Source organism: Apus apus, chromosome 10 (assembly GCF_020740795.1).
Source record: "Apus apus isolate bApuApu2 chromosome 10, bApuApu2.pri.cur, whole genome shotgun sequence".
NCBI lineage: Eukaryota > Metazoa > Chordata > Aves > Apodiformes > Apodidae > Apus > Apus apus.
In genome coordinates, this window is record NC_067291.1 from 10236274 (window position 1) to 10261755 (window position 25482).

The following is a 25482-nucleotide window of genomic DNA, read 5'->3' on the forward strand; positions in this document are numbered from 1 at the left end:
ATACTTTATGCAGAGGAGATCAATAGTATTTACTGAATTGCAAAAAAACAGAATAAAGTCAGTATTCTGCAAGCAGATTGTGCTAGGACTGCACCCTGATACCACTGCAGTCAAAACAGAAATACACTGGTTTTAATAGGAACAAGTTCTGAGTCTTGAGAAACAGGAACAAGGACAAAGCCAAATCTTTTAGGTATTCTTCAAAGAACAAGTATTATAAGCATAACACTTACTGTAAAAGAAAAAAGTAATAATATTCCTGACACAACTGAATTATATTCTATAGCAAGTGACATATACTGATGCAAATACAATATTTCCATTGGCCCATGTATCCTCTTTATCTCACACATACCAGAACTGCATAGGCCTAATAATCTGTGCTTTCTTAGTCAGAGAGAAACCGTGTATGGTCTGGCTTCCTTTTTGCAGAAGAGAATCTGTCCATTGCATTTACACCATTATGATTATTTTGTCTATCAAGTTCACTTTATGAAAAGTGCAAGCAAAAGAGCTTTTCAGTTCTACATTCTAGATACAGAACTCTGCACCCTCTACCCTTCCCCTAGTCCAGTTAAAATTGTTATATTAGATACTATTATTTAATCAGTGATTGAAATGTAAGTAAGTCACATTTTCCTTTTGTGGTATTAATGGTTATGGTGCATCTTTGCAGAGAGTTTTAGCACTTTAGAAGGCAATTAATAGTGTCTGTGCAAAAAGCAAAGCATTGCACTTTGAGGATGTATGATTAGCAGTTTGAGAGATACATATTTATATATATAGCAGCCATAAGAAGCAGCCATGAGACCTGAAGGACCAAGTCCATCACATGAGACAATGTAACTAATATATCAGGTTTCATTTGTGGGTGTTTTGCAAACCACCTCAGATCTCCATATTGCAGTTTCCTGGCAGTTCAGAGTATTTGTATGATTATAATCTTTTTCTTTTCTTCCACCTCATACTGTCCTAAGATTTGTTATTCTCTAAATATATTCTCATATAACAAAAAAAGTCCAGTGTGCACATGGAACCAACCAAATGTATGCATTTACTAAGAATTCTCCCATTTGTGAAAAGTTTTGCTAAGGAGACCAACATTCAGGTGAGCAGGGCAAAGTGAACAACCATTCCATTAAGAAATCTACATTGCCTATTTAATATGTTTGATCAGTGTTTGTAAAATACAAACCATTTGTAGCTCAATAGCTCTTCCCTGAATTCCCAATCAGTGCTGTGGAATAAAACATACCAATGGACTAGCAGCTTAAAGTAGTAATTTTGATAATAACTTCACCCTGCAGATCTTTCCTGTAAAATTTTTCAAATCTGGCTCCCCTGGAGGCAGGTTTGCAGTATGATTGTGGTTCTCCTGCTAGAAACTATGCAATATTAAAATAAAAGGACCTCTAAATTACCCATTCCCACTCTTGGAATGGCCCATCGCCCCATCCCTTTCTCTCTCTCCTGAAATAGACATAGCTCATATACCTCTAATGCTGAATGTATTCAAATTGAAGACACCACTTTTCTAGGGCTTTTAGGAATTCTCTCGGCTTTGAAAGGAGTTGGATCACATGCTTAAGTGAAAAAGGTTCAGCTATTTTGAGAGATGACACCAAGTCCTTCAGAGGAGTGTATGTGAACACAGTCAGGCAAAGGATGGGTACATCAGAGAGATATGCAAGTGCCAGGCAAAGTTTCTGTCTGGTATCAGTAATGTGTGTTTCCCCTCAGTGTCTGGACTCAAGAATGAATCTTAATTCATCTGGTAATTGGAGGACCCCCCTCTGATGAAATTTTGAAAACCACAATCCAGTAAGAGCTGCGTGGGTATATGAGAGGTTGGATGTGCATTAAAATAAGATTTCCTGAGTGTTTTGATGTTTCATAACAAAAGCAGCAAGTGTAACAAACCACATCAAACTTGTACAGCTGAACCAATTAAAAACATCAGCGAGTCATCTGTGCACTAAAGCCACTAGAGGTTACTGAGCTAAATTATTTCCGCTTGGGCTTTAAGGACCACCACAAGTTGGAGAAAACTGGTCAATACACATACTAAGAATATTTTTTGTGTGTCTGAGTTGGCGTGACAGCATAGAGCTCAAAGCAGAGGCAGGAATAAGGAGTAAAGAGTGCCAGTATTCATCACTGTGGATGTATTTATTGCTTTGCTAGGCCAAGGCGTGCCCTTCGCATGGCAGTGCTATTAACTGAGGCGAGTATTCATCATCTCCTTTGTTTGACATAAGATATGAGTCTGGTCTAAAGACTGCCTAAAGGAAATTATTTTTGAAGATTAAGTAAAAAACATTTTGGTTTGATGTTCATCGAGGCTATAGTTGTGGCCACAAGAAGCTAAGCAGAATAGCATTTAATTGGGCTGTAACTGGCAGTGCATTCTGTTCCCCTCACTCCAAAGCTGTGTCTCGGGCTACTCGCTCTAGTTCAGTCACACGCATCTAGCTCATGATTCAAAGATGGGATAAAGCAGTTAGCATTACTGTATTTTTTTAGTCTAAGTTTTGTGATTACAATTTTCCTGAGAGAGAAATGTTTTCTATACAAAGCATAATTTACAAGGTATTGCAGTTTAACTACAAAGCTGCACACCTTGGTAAGTACAGGCTATTAAAACAATTTACTCATATGTCAACAAGTACCGATATGTACATAAAAACAGAATAATGTGGCTTGTTTTCATGCACGGAGCCAATCCAGCAGTGTGCTGTCAAGTGCTGTTGAGAATCACTTTGAACTAACAGGATGACATGGCTGCAATCTCATTCACTGCAGATCTTAGTTCTGTTGAATGATCCAGAGTTGAAATGAATGAGTGACATATTGTGAATTAAAAGAATGAAACGATTGTGCCGTTCGTTCACACTGCACTGAGGGTGAAAATTTACTTTTGTTATAATGGGTATTAAGATTCACTGTAGTAGAGTTCATTAAAGTAGATGGGAGAATGGGACTCAGTGAATAATGAACAACAAGTAATTTGTCAGGGAAATTTAGTTTTTCCTTCTGCTTGTAGAAAATCCATAAACAGATCACAGCTGCTTCAGAAGTGTTTGCTAGTCAAACCTATTTTAGAAAGGAATTCTTTTTTTTTTCAATTCTTAGGTGTTTGGATTGATTGTAATTTGTCTTTGAGTTTATAGGTATTTGTTAGTCATGTAGCATTGATTATCCGTAGTTTGTCATATAGGTGCATCATTATCTGTTTCCTTCCTAGTTTGATACATTTGTCTACTTTTCCATAGTAAATATCAGCACATACACATGGAAATGTAAACTTGCTTTTCACCAAAATCTCTTCAATGCCTCTTTAAAGGCCATTTACCATCAATGCTGTTGCCAGAAAAAAATTTGGTTCCTTGAATTTTTATGAAATATAAACAAAAAAATCTGGTGTACAAGTAAAACCACTTGAAATTATTACAATAATTTTAAATTATTTTTACAATATCTCACTTTATTTACTAGGTTGTATGAATGAATATTCAAATTTGAAATAAATTAGATAGATTTAGATGGACAAGTCAAATAGTCATCAACGAGTGACATGCAAGATAAGCAACAGATAGCAAACATCTGCATTAGGGTTTGCAGTGTTTTGCTACAAAAGGCATATTTTGAATACAGGGACCATGATGACATTTTTCACAACACTTTTTGTGTTTACAGCTCCACTGAAGTTATTTTGCCATTAAGTGAAAGATCAGTAAGTTACCCAGTACAATTGACCATTGTCCTTTGTAACAGCCCAGTGCACAGTGTTCTGCAGGCCTCCCCCTTCAAATGATAGGATCCCTCATGCCACATATTTAGCTTTTCTCTAGTATTAAGTGCCAGTATCTGGTCTGAGATCAGTGGATTAAAAGCTTTACAGGAGTGCTGAGAATTATTATTATCTTAGTTATCACTATTTTTCAAAAGTGTTTCCCAGAAACTCTGGGTCTTTAGATTGCAGGATCAGACAAGGCTGAGTGCTTGGCACTATAATAACAAGAGAATTCATTCAAATAGACATGGTGGTTGCCTCCTACAAGTTCTGATAGCACACAGGTAAGGGAAGGATGTCAGAGGATGCCTGGGCAAAGGGATCCATCTCTAATCAAAGCCGTCCAGAAAGTCAATAAAATTAATTTCTCATTCACAACTGATAGGGGCAAAGGTGCCTTTACAGTAAAACAGAGATAGTGAATCCCATTAGGAAACACCACACACCTTATTCTTAAAAAGATGTAAAGCTCTCTTTGAATGCCTTTTCAGAGCTCATGTTGCCAAGGGTTAAGCCTCAACTCTTTTTATGTGACAAACATGCCTGCACACCTGGCAAGTAGCAAGCAGGGCTCTTAGGCAGAGGGGGATTGGGTTACAAGGAGGGGGCAGTGCCGGGAAAGTCTCAGAAGGGATGTCTGAATTATTTTTTAAGAAGAAAAGTCTCAAATGGAAAGTGTAACCCAATGCTCTCTAAATGTGGAAGCATGCTTAAAGAGCAGTGCTATTTGGTTTCTCTCTGCTTTAGAGAAATTTAAATCCTCAGTAAATAAATCCTGCTCTTCAAATACTGAACAAATGAAAATAACCTGATGAAAATTTAGAGAAGTTCCTGCTGCTCTTTGCAAGAGTAGGAAAGATGGGGAAAGAGCCAAACTTGCTAAAGGAGAGCTAAAGCTCAGTCTCTAGCACCAGAGATTACAAGCTAAATTCTGTCCTTGGGTCAAACTCGGTGGAGCTGGGATGGCCTGGACGTAAGCTGAGAGCAGAGCCTCACCTTCCTGGAGGAAGATCACAGCCACAGGGAATGTGCTTTTCTCTAGTAGCAGCAGCTACTTTCAGAGTAACACTGTCTCACTTGGAAGCCTACACACGTGACAAGCATAGGCTGAGCAAAAATAGACAAGGGGAGAAAGCCAGGAAAGAAGAAAACTAGTGGAAAATTTTTAAAGCACCTAATGTATGTGGAAAACTTCTTAAATGTTCTTGTGCAGTTGTGATCTCTAGGCACAGGTGTGAGCACAAACACATTTCCCTGCAGTGGAGTCTGTCAGCATGGAAGAGGAAGTAAAGCTGCTCGTGCTGATGAAATGCTCTGCTAAACACTGCTGGCTGGGACATGTTCTTATAATATTTTTCCTTGAATATGATCAGGTCTGTGGTCAGAGAAGTAGCAGGGATGTGGTAGGGCTCATGCAGAGCTACTCAGGCCTCTTTCAACAAACAGTTTGGTTTAAGGTTTGTTTGGGTTTTTTTTTTTTTGAAAATGTCAGTCAAGCAAAAGCAATCCCAGTCCAGCAACTCAGCTGTGCCTGTTCACTCTGAGGAGTGATTGGTGCAGACACTGAAACCTGCCTCAGTGACACCAAAGGTGAATGCTCATACTTGCTGGACTGTCAAATCCATATCTTATTAAATTTAATGAATATTTAATTATTCCTACAATGGTTCCTACTCAGGAGTGACAGAGGAATATTCCTTTCAAGTGAGCAGATCCTGGAAGAGCATATATGTGGTATGTAAAAGTTCAGATTTGGAGTCCTTGCTTTGACCCATTCTGGGCAGACTTGACACTACAAAGTGGAAGATCCTAACCATGAAGCTTAATGGCTACTTCATTGTTAGGCCTTTTATCTGCTCTTTTAGGCAAAAATAAAAATCTTTTGCACTCCCTTTGTTCTAGGCAGGCACAAGCACATATTTGACAAGTAGGTGCTTCAGCTGCAGGGTAGCTAGGACAAATGCAAAGTCCTATCTTGCAAAATCCATACTTGTATGTCTGGGATAAGCTGAGCCTTGTGTAGAGGGCTAAGAAGATGGCTTCTGTATTATTTGTTTCCTCTTCAAAACCAAATAGAGGTTTAAATTTTTCATAGCAAGATCTTTCTCCCCCATCCCATACACCATTTTACCTCCGATAGCCATCTTTATTATTTTATCTGCTCTCCCTGTTTAAGCTGAAACTAGTTGGGAATTAAAACCGGGAAAGATGTACTACAAGGCACGCACAATAAACTTATTCTGCATCCTCTTGTGGCCCTTAGAGACTATTGAAAGAGGGCCAAAAGAGGTCCCAGAAGAGTATGGAGCCTTAGTGTATTCTTCATGTTTCTCTCACAGATCATTTGGAAGAAATACAGTGTACTTTTGTATGCCCCCAAAGTCAAATTACAACCAGCTGATGGAACTATCTCAGCAGCAACAACAAGTGTCAACTCAGAAACACAGAGTTTGTTGCCAAAGAACACAGATTGTTTATAATGAATATAAACAATTACACTGTTGACCAGATTCCCAGTACACTTCCATCCACAGAATATACAAAATACTGCTTTGGCACTGGTCTCACAAATATTTGCCATATATTGAGCATTCAATGAATGAAATTCAGTGGAAATGCAACAGAGGGAAATCCACATTATGCTGTTCCCATTTCCCAGGATTTTTTGTTCCACATATTTATGTTTGTCTTTCATATTATAATCCTACCTAAGCAAGATGCTTCCTGATTCACTATGATCTCTCCCTAATTCCTTGATCCCACATTGATTTTTCTTGTTTCCTCATGTAACAAGTTTAACTTTGAGCACAGACAAGAACATAAGGGGAGATGTTGTGGGAGCAGATACCATCTCATCCCAGCTAGCTTGGCCATACCAGTAAGTCTTGCCAGTTTTCTTCTTACCTCTTTCTCTGTCACATTTTGGTGCAAACCTTCACAACATGACCTGTCTCCCCAGAGCTGAGACAATATGTAAATGGTGATAGTACAAAAGAAAGACTTTCCACTGTAACATCTACCCAAGTGGACTGTGCCTACACACTCCCAAGTGGTTCTCTGAAAGCAGAAACTCAACAGGTTTCTAGCACACTGTAAAATTTAAACCCTCCTGTGGGCCAGTATTGAGAGAACAAAAGTATCCACAACAATCAAGGGAAGAATCTTGCAAAAGAAAACTTATTTCAAAGGTCTAGTGATAGAAATACATTATATATGATGTTAGCACATGCAATTTGCAAGAAACATCCATAAATCATCATTTCAGTGGGTCATGAACTTCAAACTGTGCATTCAGCTCAGCAATTTCATTAGAGCAAAATAACCTTATTTCCATACGAAGAGCAGTCACGGTGCTAATTCTAAAAAATTGTTCTTTTGTTTCAAAACCTGCTAGTGCTATCACTGGCAGATACAGGGAAAAAAAACAGGGAAAGCTGGCTTTTCCAGTGTTGTCCGCAGAGGGGAAGATGAAGAATGATGAAGACAGTGGCCCACTTGCTGCAATTTTATGTTGGCATAAAAGGAATGAGTTTTGCTGGCAGAAGAGAAGTCACATTATGGACTACTGGAGTCAAAGGCAAATTCCATGTACACCAGTTTGGGGCACGACTGCAGGCACAACTGCTAACAGATTTCAGTACTGTAGTTCCTGAATCAGGATAAGATGCAGACTCCTGTCAGTCAGTATTAGTCCATGCAATGTCAACTTGCACATATAATTTTCCTTACCCATAAATGCCTTTTACCAAGTTTTATAAATAATAAGCAAGCTGATGTTTCCCAGTTGCTCCCTATATAAAGTAATCCTAGAATCACACAGAAAAGCTGAGGTTGGAAGACACCTCTGGACACCCTCTAGTCCAACCCCACTGCTCAGAGCTGAATCAGCCAGAACAGGTTGCTAAAGGACTGTGTCCAGTTGGGTTTTGAGCAGCTCTAAGAGTGGAGACTACATATCCTGTCTGGACAACCTGTTCCAGTGTTTGACCATACTCAGAGTAAAAAAAAGTTTTTCCTTATATTTAAATGGAATTTCTTGTATTTCTATTTGTGCCCATGGCCTCTTTACCTTGGGCACTGCCAAGAAGAGTTTAGCTCTGTTTATGTACCCCCCATCAGGTAACTTACACACACCAGTAAGATCTCCCCTGAACCTCCTCTTCTCCAGGATTAACAAACCCAGCTGTCTCCTTGTCTGGCAGATGCTCTGAAACCTTAATCATCTTTTTGCTTCTTCCCTGGACTCAGTCCAGTTTGTCTATGTCTTCCTTGTACTGGGGCACACGCTCCAGATGCCATCTCATCAGTAAAGCACTTCTGTTAAATACTGTGACCTTACATTGTATTCACAAATAGTCCCACATATCTCCAAAATATTTTTCTTGTAAGAAACAAGAATCAGTGTAGCACAATTATGAAAAAGATAGTTTTTCTCTGTGGTTTCCTCCAGCCACTCCCACCAGCTTTATCATGAGTGTTAGGAACATATCTGATGGCTGCGTTGTGGATTAAAGATGCACCTATCTTTCTAGAAAGGTGTCTTTCTGATGCTGCCCCATCATCTTACAGTTAGCCCTGTCCTTGCACATTTCCAGCGGCCACCCTACTAGGGTTGGGCAGTCAGCAACAGGCTCTGAAGTTCTGACCCTCATCTCACCTAAACTCAGTCTTAATATTGAAGATGTTTCCCATTTTTCTGTTTTACTGAGTGTAGACCCAGTTGTACATTTACCAAAGCTGATGACATTGACTTTATCAAAAACGGGACTGGGCCTGTGATGCTGTGATTAAAGTTTCAGGTGAAGATATAAACTCTCTTGAAAACAATGAACTATCTTACAATATCAAGGGCCAACCAATCAGTCAGGCCAGTTTCTTGGCTTCCCTGTAAAACACTGAAGGACCTTGGGTATGGCAAATATGAAAACTAATGATAAAGCACAATACGTCTGAGTCTGGCCTTGATAATCTGCAGCTACTGCAGCTGTGGGTGCCTTGCACTAACTATATCCTGTTTATAAACAGCCAGCACAAAAATGTAATTTTTCTGATTTGAAGCCATTTGCTGTAGCCAAATATGTATTTCATGATAACAAGTGTCTTAGCCAGTTAGAATTAATTTCTCTCCCCCTGCAAATAAACAGTAATCAGCTCGCCCATTGGTAGCAGTTCATATATGCAGCTCCGTCTCCCTCCTGCTATGAATATGCAGATCTCTCCACTCTCATTAGTTTCTTAAGTGCCTCTTGCTTGCTGTAGCTGGCATTTTTGATCTGTTTGGGTGACAATAGCACAGTTTATCACCCTCTGCTGAAGACAAAGACAACTTTAAAATGTATAGAAAAGAAAAAAAAACCTTCCAAGTCACAAATCAAGTCAAGCTGACTTGAATTCTGTATTTGGCAAAGAAAACACCTCTTGCAGATTAGGTGTCTCTTATCTGTAAGGACTGGATCAGGCAGTAATTTTGTCCCATGCCAAGGAGCCTGGTGGAGTGTGTTTGCAGGGCTGGGTCTGAGTAAGGCACATTTTTAAAAAAATAAGTTTATTCAGTGTATATGCACAGGCTCTTCCTCTCAACGTAATAGTCTGCCTTCACAGCACTGCCTGGTGCTGTGCCTTCAGTGTTGTTCTGGTTTATTTTTTAATGAAAAATAGTTTAGCAGACTGCATTAATTTCCAAAAAATGTATTTGTGTTATTAAAAAAACCCTGAATCAACAACTCCTTGTAGGCTTGCATGCAGGCTGCATGAGCAGGTTTGTGAAGGGTGTGTACATGCTGATCTTGCAATTTGCGTCTGAGTGTAACTTCTCTCTCTCACCTCTAGTGGTTCCAGAAAAGAGGTTTTGAACCCCCAACATTAGTTAAGAAACCATTACTGTGGTTTAAGACAGCACTGCTTTACTTCCCCCAGTCACCAGTACAGTGTCAGAAATTCCCCCACATTAATTCAGCAGAATGCTCTGTCTCCAAGACTTCTCCCTGTTTTTCCTCTAGGCTGTCATGGATTTAAAACTACATTAAGTTTAAATAGTTTAAGCAGGTGGTTAAGCTGGCTGCCGAATTTTGCCTGGAGAGTACAGGGAAGAGGGACACGATCCATTCTGCCAGCAGAGTTATAGGGCAGCAATGTCTGGCAGAGAGGCAGTGACAAGCAGCTGGGTCTGGTAATGAGCATCAGCACACAGGAATGGATGTGTGTGCTCAGCCTGAGCACCTGGTCCTGCACCAGCCCTGCTGCTGGCAGACTCCTCTGCCCGAGCAGAACCACAGCAGCTGCCTGGGACAGGTTTGGAAGTCTTCTGGTGTATCTCATCACAGGGCTGGAAACTCTGGTCTCAGTCAGGAGAACTGCTCAGATCATTAATACATCTATGTAAATGGGCCATAAATGCATGTTTGAGGCTTACCTGTCTGCAGATGGAAGGGAACATGTCCAGGGAATTTAACTAAGCCACAGGACTTTGCACTGAAGCAGCTACTGAACCCTCACAGGGTCTGCTCATCCACTCGTTGGCAGGACGCTGTGTCTGACAAGTAGGTGGTAACAAACAGCTTAAGGAAATTGCTGCCTCTGCTTTGTTAAGTCTGAGCCCTGAATCCATCTTTCAATCAAGCTTTTAATAGGAAAATGTAATCCAGAAAAATGATACTTCTGAATGGGACTCAGTAAGGAATAGATGGAAACTGTTTTAGAGTGAAATCAAAACAAAAGCATCCAAGTACTGTAAAAAAGTCATACAGTGCTGCAAGCAATCATAATTGCACCAGTCAATTACAAAACTGTAAATTGAAGTTTGAAACCGTCTAGTTTACTTGCAAGGTTGAGTCTAGCTTGAACAATGAATATTAACAATAAACAAAAGAAAAACCATGAGAAGACATGGATTCAGTGTTTACATTTGCATCCCTTTCACTGGGCTATGACAAGAGAGAGACTAGAAAAAAACCCAACAAATTGCAAAATGCAATCTGATCTTGCTATACCCCTTTCAGGATTGATAAGTAATAAAAGCAATTAGCCAGAAATGTTTTTAAAACTTGTCAAATACATTATTTGACAAATATATTCATAAATCCTGCATCTAATCAGAAACTGTGTGAGCTCTGAAAACTACCTCATCATTTTAAAAGAACTTGAAAATTTCATTTCATCCATTGATGAATCATCTGCCTGCATTAGCAATAAAATGGCACCAGAAAAGACAGAAGCATTTTTATCCTTCACATCATGCAAAGTGCATTTCAGGACACTTATACTTTGCTGAATTTGAGCCAAGGCAAAAAAGGTACATGTGTGTGTGTTTTGAGTCATTGGATGAACACACAAAGGTTTGGGGCAATTCTCTACATCTGTGCAAGCTCCTGCTCTGATTTCTCTGGCAGGATTCTCCTCGGCATGGGGAGCTGTGGAAGCCCATAGGCATAGGGAAAGCTGAGCCTCTCAAGTCATCTCCAGCCAAACTGCAGCTTCTAAAATGGGGAAAAACCCACTTAGTCCTTTAAGCAGACAGAAATAGAAATGATATTAGGTCAATATTTATATTCTTATAAACAGCAGCTTTAAGCAGTCAGGTAGCTCCACGCAGATGGCTCATACAAAGAACCTGTGTCACCTCCAGTAACCGAAATGCATCTCCTTTAGAAGAGAGCCCTTCCTCCACCCACCTACATGGCACTCCTTGAGGTTTAGAAACTCATTGCCCCCTCATTCACCTCCCTCCCTCTTGCTATAGGCCTTGACAACAGCTGAATTTTATATAATTGGGAAGAACTTTAAAATCCATATTTATTTAACTGTGTAATTGCAAGAGTGCTTGTCCTGCAGTTAACTGACAGGCTTTCAGACCTAGTGGACACTTCATCTGGCAACTGGTTTTTGCCTCATATACTGCTCATGACCATGCATTACCACTTAATTAGGCTGAAATTAAATAAATGGATCCAATCCAATTGTCCAAAGTTATGGACTCATGTCTGTGTGATGGACTGTAGTAACTGGTTGCTTTGCACTGCCAGGGAATGTAAATTCTGTGCTTGGTTTGGTACCTACACAGCGTGTACAACCTTAAACTCCTGTGTGCTCCTCAGGGAATCCCTAAGCTGTGGCCAAACCCCATTTCACCAGGTACTTCTCCAAAAGAAAAGTTGAATTCTCAGTACTTGCAGTCCAAAACACAGTCATTCACAATACATCTCTGATTCATGGCCAGTCCATGGTGCTTGTATGATCCATTCTCAGTAACTGATTATACTTCTGTGCTTTTTTTGCCATATACTCAGTGATATTTGCAGCTGAGCTGGCTGGAAGTATGATGTTTTGGTGAGGAAGAAGCAGTTCACAGAGATGCACTGGTTTTCTTAAAAATTTATGCTGGAAAAAGTTTGGATCTAGAAAGAAGGAAAGAGAGAAGGAAACAAGAAAAATAAATAATTTATTCAAAATTAAATATCCAAAATCATTGCTTTGGGTGCAGACCTGAGTGGGAATCCACTACTAAGCCTCAGAGGTTGCTGCAAAATTGAAATAACTGGATCATTTTCTCCATTTCACAAACAGAATGTCAGGTCTTAGCTGAAAAAGGAAGGCAGGTCGTCCCATCTTGAAGCCAAGGTACACATTTTCCCTTGCTCTCTCCTGAGCATTGTTCTGGCTCATCTCTATTAATTCACAAGAAGCCATACCGAATATTAATAGGCAACTTGGCCTTGGAATTTATTTTGCAAGAGATTTTGTTATTGCCTCATAAACATAAAGCTCCCTTAAATTGTCATCAAAATACATCACCATAAAATTACTGAAGCAATAGAAGAAAAAACCTACAGCACTGCTACACCAAATTCTCCTTCAAGCATTACGCTGCTTTTCTGTGAAAGTCACTCTGCTTGAAGCAATCTAACAGCTTTGCCATATTCTTTCACTGTTATGGGTAGTCCAAAAGAACAATCACACTTTCAGCAAGAAGTGATTTAATTTCCGTGGGACTGTGGGCTCCAATCTAGTAGGGCCATCTTAACTTTTCTTATACACAGCCAGCACTAACTGCTGATCTTCACTACTTTACACCTTAGATAGGTATTAGATAGTTAAAGTAGCTGTAATTGATATCTGGGTGAAGCAGAGCTCTGGATTTGGAAGCACTTTCCATGGGTGTAAATGACAAGCCCAAGGCAGCAGCAAAGCCAGGCCAGGAGATAGGGTTTGTCCCTTTGAGGAAGAAGGGGAAATGAGACACTGATTATTTTAAACTGTACTGGACAGATGTTACAGGCTATGTGGCACTTTGCAGGAGAGGAAAATACTGGTTTTGCTGAGCCACAATGTCTTGTTTCCCACACATATGCAACACGGAATGCAAGCAGGGAACCCTGTGCACACCACGGGTGGAAGCATTTCCATGAGGCTTCCTGCACCTCACTTTGTGAAGGGTTTTGGGAGCTTCCCAGATGTGCAGACACAGATGATGTTATGATATGAGCACTGCGATTTTCGGTGAATACAGTGTTGGAAAATGGCAGTTCCAAATTAAATGGCAATAAAGCTTTTGTTGTTGCAGTTTTATGCAGGTTTTAAGACGGAACCTGTGATGAACTACCATGTGTGTGCTTGCACCAAAATAAAGAGGGTAGCATGGCATATAAATAAGGTTAGCATTACACTGGTATCTTTTTCAAATTATGACTCACTAACAGAGTTTTACAGAAATTTGATTACAATTTTATTGCATGGAGGACTCTTTTGCATCTGTTTCACAGATATCCACCTTTTAAATTTTGTTTAATTTGTATTGATTTTTCCTGTACTTTCATAAGCAGGCATCACATATCTGAGCACACACAAAAATGATTACTTAAGTGATGATTTAAAAATAATGGATGTACATTAGCACATGAATGATTAGTTCCTTTTTGTGAGTACAAGCATCCAGGCTATGCCTGAGTAAAATATTGATGGTACAAAGGAAATGAGCTGTTTCTTAATTTAGTTTTGTTCTGGTAATGTGTAACTAATGTTGTTTCCTTCTAGCAGTATGCATTTAGTGACCCTTTTAAATTTTAATACCTAGTGATAGCTAAACTAATAGCTTCATGGGACATATAAGAGGGGATTTTGAAAAGATGCAGATACAGTTTACATGCATTAATTTGAGATTCTCTGTAACGCATTTAATACAAATAGATAATACAGAAGAACCTAGATAAAGTCTCCACATACAGGCTTGCATTTCACCAGGAAGCTGAAGCTTTTTTTTGCACAAGACACATTGAAAGGTGGAGATTTCATTGTCATATTAGTCCCACGAGACTGTGGTTCATGAGTCCCAGTTCAAGGCCTGATGCTCTTGTGACGCACTTGAGAGTGTGGGGATTTGTGAGACTGGTACAAAATGGGAGCAGGACTGCTCTTACCACCTGGTACTCAGGCGTATGTTTACACTAAACGCAGGAGGACCTAAGTACTGAGATTAACCCTGTGCTGGACTTCTACAGCCCAAGTCAGAAATACCTACACTGTGGTTTCTCACTGTTCCCGTAGCTGTCGAGGTGTTTCCAGAATACAGAGAGCATCCTGAAGTGCTTTCCCACGTATTTGCTGGGAAATGCCACAGTGGGGAGAAAGGCACTGAAAAACAAGCACTTCTCACATGGTCCTGCTCACACCTTCACTGCAGAGCATGGCAGGCCAGGCTTACCCATCCAAAATTTAAACCTGGTGCCCAGTTGAGAAGAGCAGTATGGGCTCAAATAGAAATGTTTTAAATACTCTGTAGATGTGGCTGGACAGCAGTGCATGTAAGGACACAGGTCATGGTAAAGCACAGCTCCAGGCTTTGATGTTCTCAGATGGGAATACAACCTTGTTACTCAAGGTTGATATACAGACTGAATCACTGGCACTGCTGCCCACTGCCCATCTGTTAGAATGGCAGTTTGCCCACCGACGTGGTGACATGCCAGGTTTCATTTGAAGTAGGTGCCTTCTAACAATGGGTTTAGAAAGCAGCCTGTTGAAGACAGCAACTGACACTTCTTTCTTCAATAGGCTATTTTTGGAGTGGGAACACTTGCTGGCAGCAAGTGGAAAGGGCCTAAATCAGCTTCTGTTCGTCAGCTGCAAAAAAATATCGCATTTGCTACACTAACAGAAGGTTTGGGCTATGAAGCAAAGCAATTGCTACCATTTGCACTTTCTGGCCTCACATGGGTATGTTTATTGTGGCTACTTAGTCCCACTTTACCAAACTGTATGGCAATTCGCAAGTGAGAAAGGAAAAGGAGGAAGAGGAACAGTGTATTCCTTTGAGACAAAAAAGGGTGCTTTTTTTGTTTAATTTTAAACCATGATCCTTTGATATTTTCCACTGCTGCAATGGATATTATATGGTAATCCTGCCAGGACATTTTATATGCAAGGAAGAGTCTGAGGGTTGGCTCCCCAGGATGACATTTGAAAAATATAGTTCACATTTTTTTCCTTTGGCAACTGAGAGAAAAGCGGGATCTTCGTGAAGTCCCAAGGAAAATCAACAAGCTTTCTGTCATCAGGTCTTTTTCAAAGGGTTTTTAAGATCCCAGGAAAAACATGGACTTTGGCTCTGTCAAAAGTCCACGGAGGGGTGCAGATCAGAGAGCAAGTTAACGCATGCAGTTCTCCCTGGTGACGTTCTGGATACAGGATGCCTGAAACGTGGGCAGGGTGTAAAACCACACAGCTTTAAGAGCAGCCCAGATGGCCAGAAACCCCAGGAACATATGCACATGTGCTATCCTGATCCTTCTAGGAAGGATTTTGAATCTAAATTGTCAGCCTGACATCAGTGCCATGACATTTCTGATGGGCAGGAGTGATACATGATCCAACTTGCAGACAGCTACTTGCTTGGGTCTGTAGTAAGGAGTAATACGACCTGGTATCCCACTTCTGACATGTTCAAAGCTCACCTGAGCTTGAGTCCTGGCGATACGATGTCATGCAAGTCTGAGCTTGACCATGGCTCTGACCTGCTCTCAAAAGCACCTGGCACCTGGCTGAGCATTGGGCAGTCTGCTTTCTCCCCCCTCTGCCTCTACTGTCTTCACATGACTCTACTCCCTTCTTGATCCCTTTGCAGGACAAAGTGCTCCAGTGTCCTACCTGGCAGTGCTCTCTGAGCCTGGGGCAGTGCAGGGGGACTTGCCAGATGGCAGGGTGATAGCTATGCCTGTGCTTCATGCAGCTGGGCCCCCCAAACCACATATGGAAAGTGTTCCTGTATGGTCTGGCTACTGGAGGAGGTGGAGACCTTTCCATCCCTCTCTGTTCTAGTGTTGAGCTCTTGGCCTGATGCACATATATGGCTAATGACAACAGGGAGAGAAATGACCAACTCGGCATTCCCTGCCAGCATGTAAAGTACGTGTGAACAAAATAAACAATCATTGAGGTTCTTCTGAGCATGAGAAGTTATTCAGGCAGGATCTGAAGTACTCAAACAACTCTGAAACAGCTTTTGATAGGAAATCTGAAAATAACCTGTAGCTATCTTTGGCTACTGGATAGTAGAGACTTTATTATAACTTTATTTATTTGCTATAACATGGCTGCTAAAATCCTGGCACCTTGCTACACAACTAATTTTTAAAAGTACAATCTATAAAAGGAGCTGGAAAGCTTGGGCTGGAGCTACAAATGTTGCTTATTCCATTGCTTCCCAGATAGAGAACCACGCTTTGTGCCCTCATCTTATCCACAAAGACACAGAAAAGGGGAGACCTGCAGCTAACAGCCACAGCGGCTACGACTGCATCACTCCAAGCAGCAGAGGTAAGAGAGCCCCACAGCAGTCTCTGTGCTTAGCCAAGAATGGAGATGTTGAGTTTTTTTGAGCCATGTCAGATGATAGCATTAACATTCCTACCTGAGCCTGTTTTTCCGAGTCAAGTACCATCCAGAGGATTTAGTAATAACTTGATCACTGTGTGCTTTTTTTGTTGCATATTTTTGCTCTGTTAATTCTTCCAGTGCGTGCTGCAAATAGGAGATTTTATGGGATAGAATAGGTGCCACTGCTAATTTATATTACATTGGATCTGAAGTGCTTTCTACACTTTTGACCCCACACACACTCCTCTTCTAGACCAAGCCTCCTCAATGACAGCTCCTTTGCATGACTGTTTCCTGCATGACTTGTCACAGACAATGGTATTTCCCCAGACTCCGTGGAGCTTTGCATCACTCAAGATTAGTGGGCTGACATGCACAGTCATACAAGCAGCTGGCAGGCTGTGATCAGTGAAACAACGTGGGATGAAATGGGCCACCTATCTCATTGTCACCTACTGTCACCTCAAAGGTGAAAATATATCATCTTGCACCCACCAAAGAAAAGTAGTAAGATGTAATATGAGAGTGGCTCTCAGACGTGGTGCACCATTTCAAATGTCAATGAGGGGGAAGGAGTAGCAGTAACTCCATAAGGTTCAAAGCCACATGCACTCACTTGCACCTCTTTTTTTTGATAATGTGGTATATAGAGAATAATAATTGTTTTTACCTTCTGTAAGTGGACATTTTTCTTCTGTGCTAACATGCAAAGCACAGAACAGAGAAAAGCAAACCTTTCATGGAGGGCTCTGTAGAAAGGATTTTTCAGCTCACAGCTAGCACACAAGAAGGAACTCCAAAGCTGGAAGTCATTTTTTCAAAGAAACTATAATATTACATAAGGCCGTAAGTGTTGAAAAAATAATTAAAGGTATCTGCCTATGCCTGAAGAACAAAATATCCTAGGCTAAAGTCTGATACTGAGATGTTAAGGAGCATACACTAAAGAGAAACTCAAGCTGACATTCCAAAGGCAACAACTCCTGTCATTACTGATTGTGTGTGGGCTATGAACTTTTTCTATGTGTCACAGAGGTAAAACTAAATAGTATATGATCATCTTTCTTCAAACCTATGATGAGAGTCTACCATCTTGCTGGGTAGGAATGCACTGGAGAAATGTGGTAAGGCTTTATTTCAGAGTTCTAGCAGATACAAATTTACAAGCAGTTTGTTTACCTTTCTATTCTTAGTGACTACTGGTATTAACTATTTTCTAAGCACCCTCCCTACGTCAACTGTGAATAATGCCTGTCTGATCCTTTGCAACTGTTTTACTGTCACCCAAATGGGGCAGGTTTTTGGCTCCTGAGTCAGTGTTAGGCTGGACAGCTGCTTAGCTGTGACAGCCCAAGGAGCTACCTCAGGCTTGTTCAAGGAGATTCAGACTGTACTAAATTACATTCTTGGAGTCATATTTAAGGCCTTAATCCATGGAGTTATATTTGGTGGGACAGTGAAGGAGCAAGGTTTATGTGTGTCTGTGGGTGTGTCTGTGTGAGTCTGTACATGCACACATGCCTAAATGCTTGTTTTCTGTAGCAGTAAAACCTCCACAACTATAAAATGTCATCAGCAGCTACCTGTGGACTCACCTTTGTGTAGTATGTGACTGTTGGTATACAAAACCAAGATGATTCAGATTGAATTTTATGGCCTTTGGAATGAGTAATGTAGTACTAATCTATAGATAAACTAATCTGCTGGTATTTATAACCAGTGAGCAATTGCCTCACCCCTTAACTGCAAGTTTTGGGATGTGACAGTTACAGTAGATAGTAGCTTTACTGTAGCTCTGAGCTTTCTGGAAACCTGTATGATGTGGCTAAATTTCTAAGGGAATATTTTATTTACCTTAAAGAAGACATCAGTCTTGTCTTTGGTCATTCTTACTGATAGGGAGTATTTTTTATTCTGGGTCAAGACATAAAACACTTCAAGTCTGAGTCCAGTGAAGTAAATAAAAAGATGGAATTATCATCTGTTCCCATCCTATTACCTTGTAATTACACATAAATAATAGTGAAATAATAGAATGTTTTCAGGCCTGTTTCTGTTCTGAAGGTCACCAGGTCTCCACAGAACAAGGGGGACTCATCACACAGAATCAATTGCAGGATTAGGTAATCCCCTAAAATGCGACTGAAAAGTGATTTTGTGCAATAGAAGTTGCTATATATAATCTAAATAGATAACATTAAGTGTCTTGTCATCTTGTGATTATATGCCATGAACACAGATTTGTTACCAATAGGTCTTTTCATCTGTCTATGCCTGAAAAAGGCAGCACATCTTATTACTAGTGAGGAAAAGTGTAAGTAAACACTGCAAATGGTGAATCTGTCCTGACTGAGTAGCAGTATGACAAATGGAATTTTGGAAATTAAAACTGTAGGCTGTGAGGAAGGTCACCTATTAATCTTGGAAGTATGCCATTAAATCTAATTGCATTATTTTGTTGATATTACCTTAGATGTTTGAAATGAATTCCCCATCAAAGGATAGGTGATATAATATACCTAACTGAAAAGCTAATCATTGTACAGAAAATGGAGTTTTATTGCATTTGATGATTCCTGTAGACTGGAAGTAGCACCACCTACCACCCTATGCCTGGTCATAAAGGGCACCACGACAATGCCTGCAGCTTGGCTTTTCTGTTCCCAGCTCTCTGCCTTGGACAGCTCTCCCTCTCTGGGATTTTTTTTTTGCAAGATTATTATTTTGCAAGAACCAGGAATGAATCACATTTTACTGTTGCAATGATCTTTGCAGGAAGGTGCTGTAGCAAGAATTGTTGGCCTTAAAGACTCGGTTTTTCAAAGTTAAGTCTGATGCAGAGCTTGCAGGCAGGAAGGACCAGTTTTACAAGACTGTGCCCAGTTAAGTTTACTGCTTGAATCCCTTTTATCAGCTTTGACATACAGTCATACAGATTTCACTTTAAGCACATTTCAAGAGTAAAACACTCAGGACAACACATTACAAACATTGTGTCTTTTCAAGCTTTGGTGATGCAAGGTTCTCTCTGCCAGCCCCATAGCCTCAGCAGAGGAGGAATTTCTGGCCTTCCACTGCCTCAGGTTCATCTGCACAGGATCCCCAGTGATCCCTGCTGGCTGACCCGTGCATTATACTGCCAAAGCATAACAAAAATTACTTGTTTTCCAATTATTTGCATTAATTACTGGCACATGTCCTCTGCCTCCCTGGAGGTAGATGGGGGAATTGGAGAGCCAGTGTATTGAATTTCAGTTGGACTTCTGCTCAAGTAAGAACTGAAAGCAGCTATTAGATTTATCACTTAAATATTCAATATAGAGATAGTGTTCTGTGTGCTTCTCAAGGTAAACTGATGTAAAATGATCATGGGTGGGCATGAAATAGCTATGTGGACCCATTTCTTACACTAGCTGGAAAGATAAATTACAAGAGTAGAAGCATATGCAGATGCTGATCCTAAACAGAGCCAGGATAAAGTTGCCAAGTTTGGATGCACAGCCCATCAGTGCTAGCAGAAAATCATCACTGCACCTTAGGTGGCAGGCATGGAACCTGGGATTTCTGCACATCCCTCTAAATGAGGAGGCAGATTAGAAAGATAAAAAAAAAGCAAGAACAATGATGTTAAATTGAAGTTTTGTCAGTCAGAAATACTTTAAAAACAACTCTCAACACAGTACCCAAGAAGATGCTAAAAGAAAGTATTTGAATTGTTTTGTGTCTTCCTGTATTTTACAAAATGCTAATCACTTTAAAGCACCTCCTCTAATTTTCTGACAACTGACAAGTGTGAAAAGGGTGATTTCAAATAATTTGGAAAGTATGAGGAAATTATTTCCTTTAAGCATTATAAATACATGCTACCTGAATTGGATGTTATTACAGGGATAAAATTCTGTCTTTTCTTAAACTTACCACACTTCATACAGTACTTGACTCAGAACCAATTTGCCTGTATCAACACATCGTAGCCTCGTTTTCTTGGCGATTTGCTATTTGTAGCCTAGTGGCATAAATCATGAGTGACAATGTTCTGAAATGTCTCACTTCTGAGTTGTGTTGATACTGCTTCAAACTCAGGACTCAGAGAAGGAAAATGGTTAACTCACTTTTATTGCTTTCCCAGCCAAACACTGGGATTTTCAGCTATATTTCCCCAGGCAACAAGGTTTAGGACGATTGAGCAGAGATAGGATCTAAATGCACTCCAGGCAGATGAAAGACCCATCTTCTTGGGATCTAAACGATGGGGAATGGGGGTGAATAAGCGGCTACAGATTGGGCAATAACTACAGTAAGGGCTCAAGGAGACTGGATGCTAAAGCCAGGACCAGTAGCTTCCATCTAACAGAGACAAGCATTAGAAACCACCACATTCTGCATTGTGCGGGCTAAGAGTGGAATACTGTAATGAGCTATCAGTTTCAGCTTATGTGGCTTTAACTCTGTTCTGGTGATGAGCTGTGAAGCATTAGAGCTTGAGCTTCCTCTATTCTACATTTATGTTCTTAAAAATCCAAAGGAGAGAATTCTTCACCAATCGATAAGAGATTAAAAGCCTGTTTTTCTCAGAAATTTTTCTACATTTATTCACATACTACACATGCCTGCCCTGCCCTGTGCAATGGCTCCCCAGATACTGAGAAGGCACAAGGGCATATAAAACCAGAGCTGTATGAAAATAACTTTTTTAGGTTGTTAATAGAAAGTAAAATCATCAGTCAGACTAATATTTACCCCTGCTATGGGAGCATTACTCACTGAATAGCACCTTAAATTGTCCAGCTAATTTTATGCACTCATAATAAATAATTTCTATTCTCTCTTGTTATCAAATTTAATTACAATCAAGGTAAGTCATAACATCCACACTTTGCAACCTAGATTTAAGAAGAGTAAATAAAAAACCTGTACATGTCTACTTCATCAGAAATTAGATATCTTGTCCATATTAAATTCCCTACCAATTCCTTTATGCCATGCAGTAGGCAGATGTCTGTACGCACTGCAGAAATGTGGCGGGTTTTAGAGGAAAAGAAAATAAAACAGGAGAAAAATAATTAGCTAGAATATAATGACTCTTAAGCTATAACGTCATCACATCCTGGCACTAATGCCATTTGACCACCCATCTGTAGCTGACGTTGGCTGGTTTATTTGAAATGACAGGGCTTACATGAACACGTCCTCAAAATGTGTCAGAAGCCATCGTGTCCGTGCGTCTGTGTGCTGAGTCACGGAATCAGCTCGGGCTCAGGCAGAGGGAAACCATCAATACCATTTTCCTCAGCACTTGCTATTTCCTAGGGTTGTGCCATTTGAGCAAACTTTCCTGGGCAACCATGCTCTGAAGGTGGTTTCCCAAACCTGCAAACTGCCTGCACTTTCTTACCAAATCACCGTGTGATTAGTGTTTTTAATGAATGCTTCTGCTTGCTGAAATCAGTTCAGCTTCGGTTATAAACCCACTGGAGGCATTGAAGCAGAATTAAATGTCTGGTTTTAGTTTAGTGTTATCCATATTTTAATGAAGCAAAAACTCAATTTGTTTTTCTAACAGATGGTGGTTCTTTTATCTGTATGTAAATTTTGAGTATTTTGCTTACATTTCCAAATTTGTCAACAAGCCTTGCTTAAGTCTGTAAAACACTTAGAAGGTAAAAAGTACTTTAGACAATAGGAATAATCCATAAGCTATACCTGTGAGATAGGGTGAGTAAGTGCTCTCATTACCATCTCCTACACAGGGACAGTCTCACCGGAGCCAAAGCTGGTCCTCAGGCATTCCTGGCTCCTGGGCAGACACTCTGTCCATTTTATTGTGCCTCTGTACTTTTAGATTCTGCTGATGTGTTTCTTTTACAAATCAATCATTCTAGAGGTAATTAACATTTAAAAGCCAGGTTTCTTTTAATTCCATTAGTATATTTGTGACAAGAAACGTGTTGGCAGAATCCAAAGGTTAAGAGTTACAATGAAGAACAAGTTTTAGGATAAATGAAAGTTAAGGCCTAGAATAGCCTGACAATACCCCATTAATCTGCCCACTATTGACACAATAGTGGTCCCTCGTGTCAATGGGGATTTAAGAAGCTTTGCAAGCACGTGTTACTGATAGTTTATCATATCAATAGGAGCCTGCATATAATTCTGTTTAAAAACCTGTGGCTGTGTAATTCCCTGACTGAACACATACTGTAAGTGCACATACTTTAAATCCTTGCATAAAGTGGTTTCTAGCCATGCAGCAAATTACAAAACTATAATAAACTAGCATATTTGAGTGTAGACAGAAGACACTAGTCTTGGCTATACCAAAATTCTCCAAAATGCTCTGCTTCAAACTGAAACCCCTTGTCCTGCAGGAGTGCAGTCCGATTCTGAACATTGTTTCATCTGCCTAATTGAAGCAGAAGGAGATTTAAACCCGACTAATCACTGATCCCAATACAAGGAAGCCTTGAGTCAGCCTGTGGCTGGCATGTACAATGGGGGAGAAAGTTCCCTTCCCATAAGCAGCCCCTCTCCAGCAGAGGGAAGCGTGCAGCCCCAGCCCAAGCAGACGCCTCGCCCCATGGCCCTGCGGCAGGGATAACCGAGCAGCGCTGCCGAGTGATTTCTACATGCCAGTCACAAAAAGAATGCAGCGAAGGAAAATGTGGGTGGCTCTTCTGTGGCTGCGTTTTCCTGGGGGGCACCACCACCAGGCATTTAAAAATCCCAAGTAGGAAATCCCACATTTGTAATGCCCTGGTGCCCTAGCCTGCACCTAGGTACCCACAGCCTCTGTAAACCCACACCCAGCGCGTCTGCTCCGAGGGAAAAGGCCACAGAGCAGTTCTGTGAACCGAATCCTTCTCTTTCAGGCACTCTTAAGCTTTTCTGTCCTCAGGTTGCAATTTGATTCCCAACCAAGTCTCTATCGCAGCATTTTCGTGCACTGTGTAAATGTTGAAGGTTTTCAGATGAGGGCTGTTCCTGAGAAAGAGAAAATCATGCCCTTCCACCTTTAACCAGGCAGCAGCTCCCGGGGTGCAGCATCGCTCTGCTGTGTTTGCTGTGAGGAAGCCCATAATGATCTCGCCTTTAGCCTGTCACCACTAGGAAACATCAGAGGGAGACAGCCAGGGGACGGAGTTGCCAGAAACCTCCTATTCCCATGGCTGAGAGATTTTGTTGGCACCATCTCTAAAGGGAATTTACTATGGGCCAAATCCTGGCGCCCTTGCTGAGATGAATCAGTTCTCAAGAGGCAACGCTCCCACTGCGAGTGTTGCGTGTGTAAAATCCTGCAGGATCAGCCCAAAACCCTGCTTGGGAGAAACAAATGCTTGTCTCCTAGAGGGGCAGAGGAGCCTTGGGGAGCGACCTGCCCAAGGACTTGCTGTGGAGCAGCTGAGGGGCAGGGATTTCCGAACTGCATGTGAATGGCAGAGGCTTCCCAACACAAACACCTTTCTCTGATTTCCCATAGAACAAGCACAGGTGATACAGTCTGGCAAGTAATCTTTTTGTTTGTTTGTTTTTGGAATTGGTTTGTGGGGTGTTTTTTTCGCTTGCAGGGGCATACATAATATTTCATGGTACTTTAAGCCTTAATTAATTTATCTTTCATGTGAAGAAAAATGAATTTGTGACAGCTATTTCCTGGTCTTCATTTCTGGGATTAAAGCCTTTGTTTCTGGACTGAGAGGGTTTTGGACAGGCTCTTAAAAAGATGTCATTTCAAGGACGTATCCCCCCTATTTGAAGTACTCGTCTGCAAAACTGAGTCTCATTAGCCTGCAGAATTGCATGATCGCCATGACTTTTTCTAAGTAGTAATTAAAATTGTCGTATGAAGACGCGAAGGCAGCGTCGGCGACGAACAAAAACCCTTCTTGATGGCTTCTCCCCAGCTGTTCCCCGCGGCGGCGACGGGCGGAGGCGGGGGGGCCGGTTTACCGAGGTGCTTTGGGAGGGGTAAAACTACCGGCCAAGTTTCGCGGAGCACCGCGCACGCAGCGCGGAGGGGCCGGGGCGGTGCCGCCCCCGCCCCGCCATGGCGCGGTTGCCGCCGAGCTCCGCCGGCCGGGGCCCGCGCTGCCGGGTGCGGTGAGAGCCGCGGCGGGGCCGGGCGGCGGGAGCAGGAACCGAAAAGTTGCCCGCGAATAGCGGCGGGCGCGGTGCTGGCGCGGTGGCGGTGTTGGCGCGGAGGCGGGGCGAGGCCGGGCGCGGCGGGACAGCGCGGCGAGGGGCGGGCGGGAGCCGGTCCCTGCGGGGCGCGGCGGGGGCCGTGCGGGGCGGGCCCTGCGGCGCGCGCCGCCCCCGCGCTGGCTCCGGCCCCCAGCGCCGCGCCGGGATGGGGCGCGCGGCGGGGGCAGCGCGCGGAGGCAGCGCGCGGAGGAGGCGGCCCCGCCGGCGGGCGGCGGCCCTGGGCAGCGGCAGGTACCGCGGGCGCGCGGCGGCGGCGCGAGCGGCGGCCGTTGGCGGCGGCGGGTCCGGCGGGAGCGTCTCTGGTTCTGTCGCCAGCGAAACCGCCGCGGGGCTCCCCGGGGGTCGAGCTGGAGCTGGGTCTGGGGGGCTGAGCCGGGCCGGCGACGAGGGCGCCCAGCGAGGCGTGATTTACGGGCTCCCCGGCAGCCGCCGGGCGCTGGGAGGCAGAGGGAGCTGCGCTTCCAGCTCCCCATCAATTATGGATGGAAACAAATAGGAGAGTCAGTCCTGAAGGATCCCGGTGCCCAGGCGGGGGAAGCTGCTCCTCGCGTCCTGCTGGAAGCGGCGTCAGGTGCGGGGCGCGGAAAGTTTCTGCTCTTGGGAGGGGGGAGGGACGCGTTTCA

At 42.1% G+C, this 25482-nt stretch overlaps 2 protein-coding genes across 11 annotated transcripts in view; one reads left to right on the top strand and one right to left on the bottom strand.

Moving 5' to 3' along the window:
- Positions 1-25482, top strand: part of SEMA6D (semaphorin 6D) — a 224244-nt gene that overhangs the window by 167524 nt on the left and 31238 nt on the right. Inside the window, exon 4 of one of the 10 annotated variants that reach the window (XM_051628018.1) lies at positions 16492-16600. The exons of 6 other annotated variants lie outside the window; for them this stretch is intronic. The gene's annotated coding sequence lies outside the window, so the exon portion shown is untranslated. Of the gene's footprint in view, positions 1-16491; positions 16601-23915; positions 24149-25005; positions 25091-25148; positions 25431-25482 lie in introns of those variants that run through there. 3 more of the 10 variants (XM_051628019.1, XM_051628017.1, XM_051628015.1) reach the window with 3 other exon arrangements.
- LOC127388741 (translation initiation factor IF-2-like) lies at positions 24604-25332 on the bottom strand. The gene has a single exon (XM_051628540.1). The coding sequence runs from the start codon at positions 25330-25332 to the stop codon at positions 24604-24606; it is 729 nt and encodes a 242-aa protein (XP_051484500.1).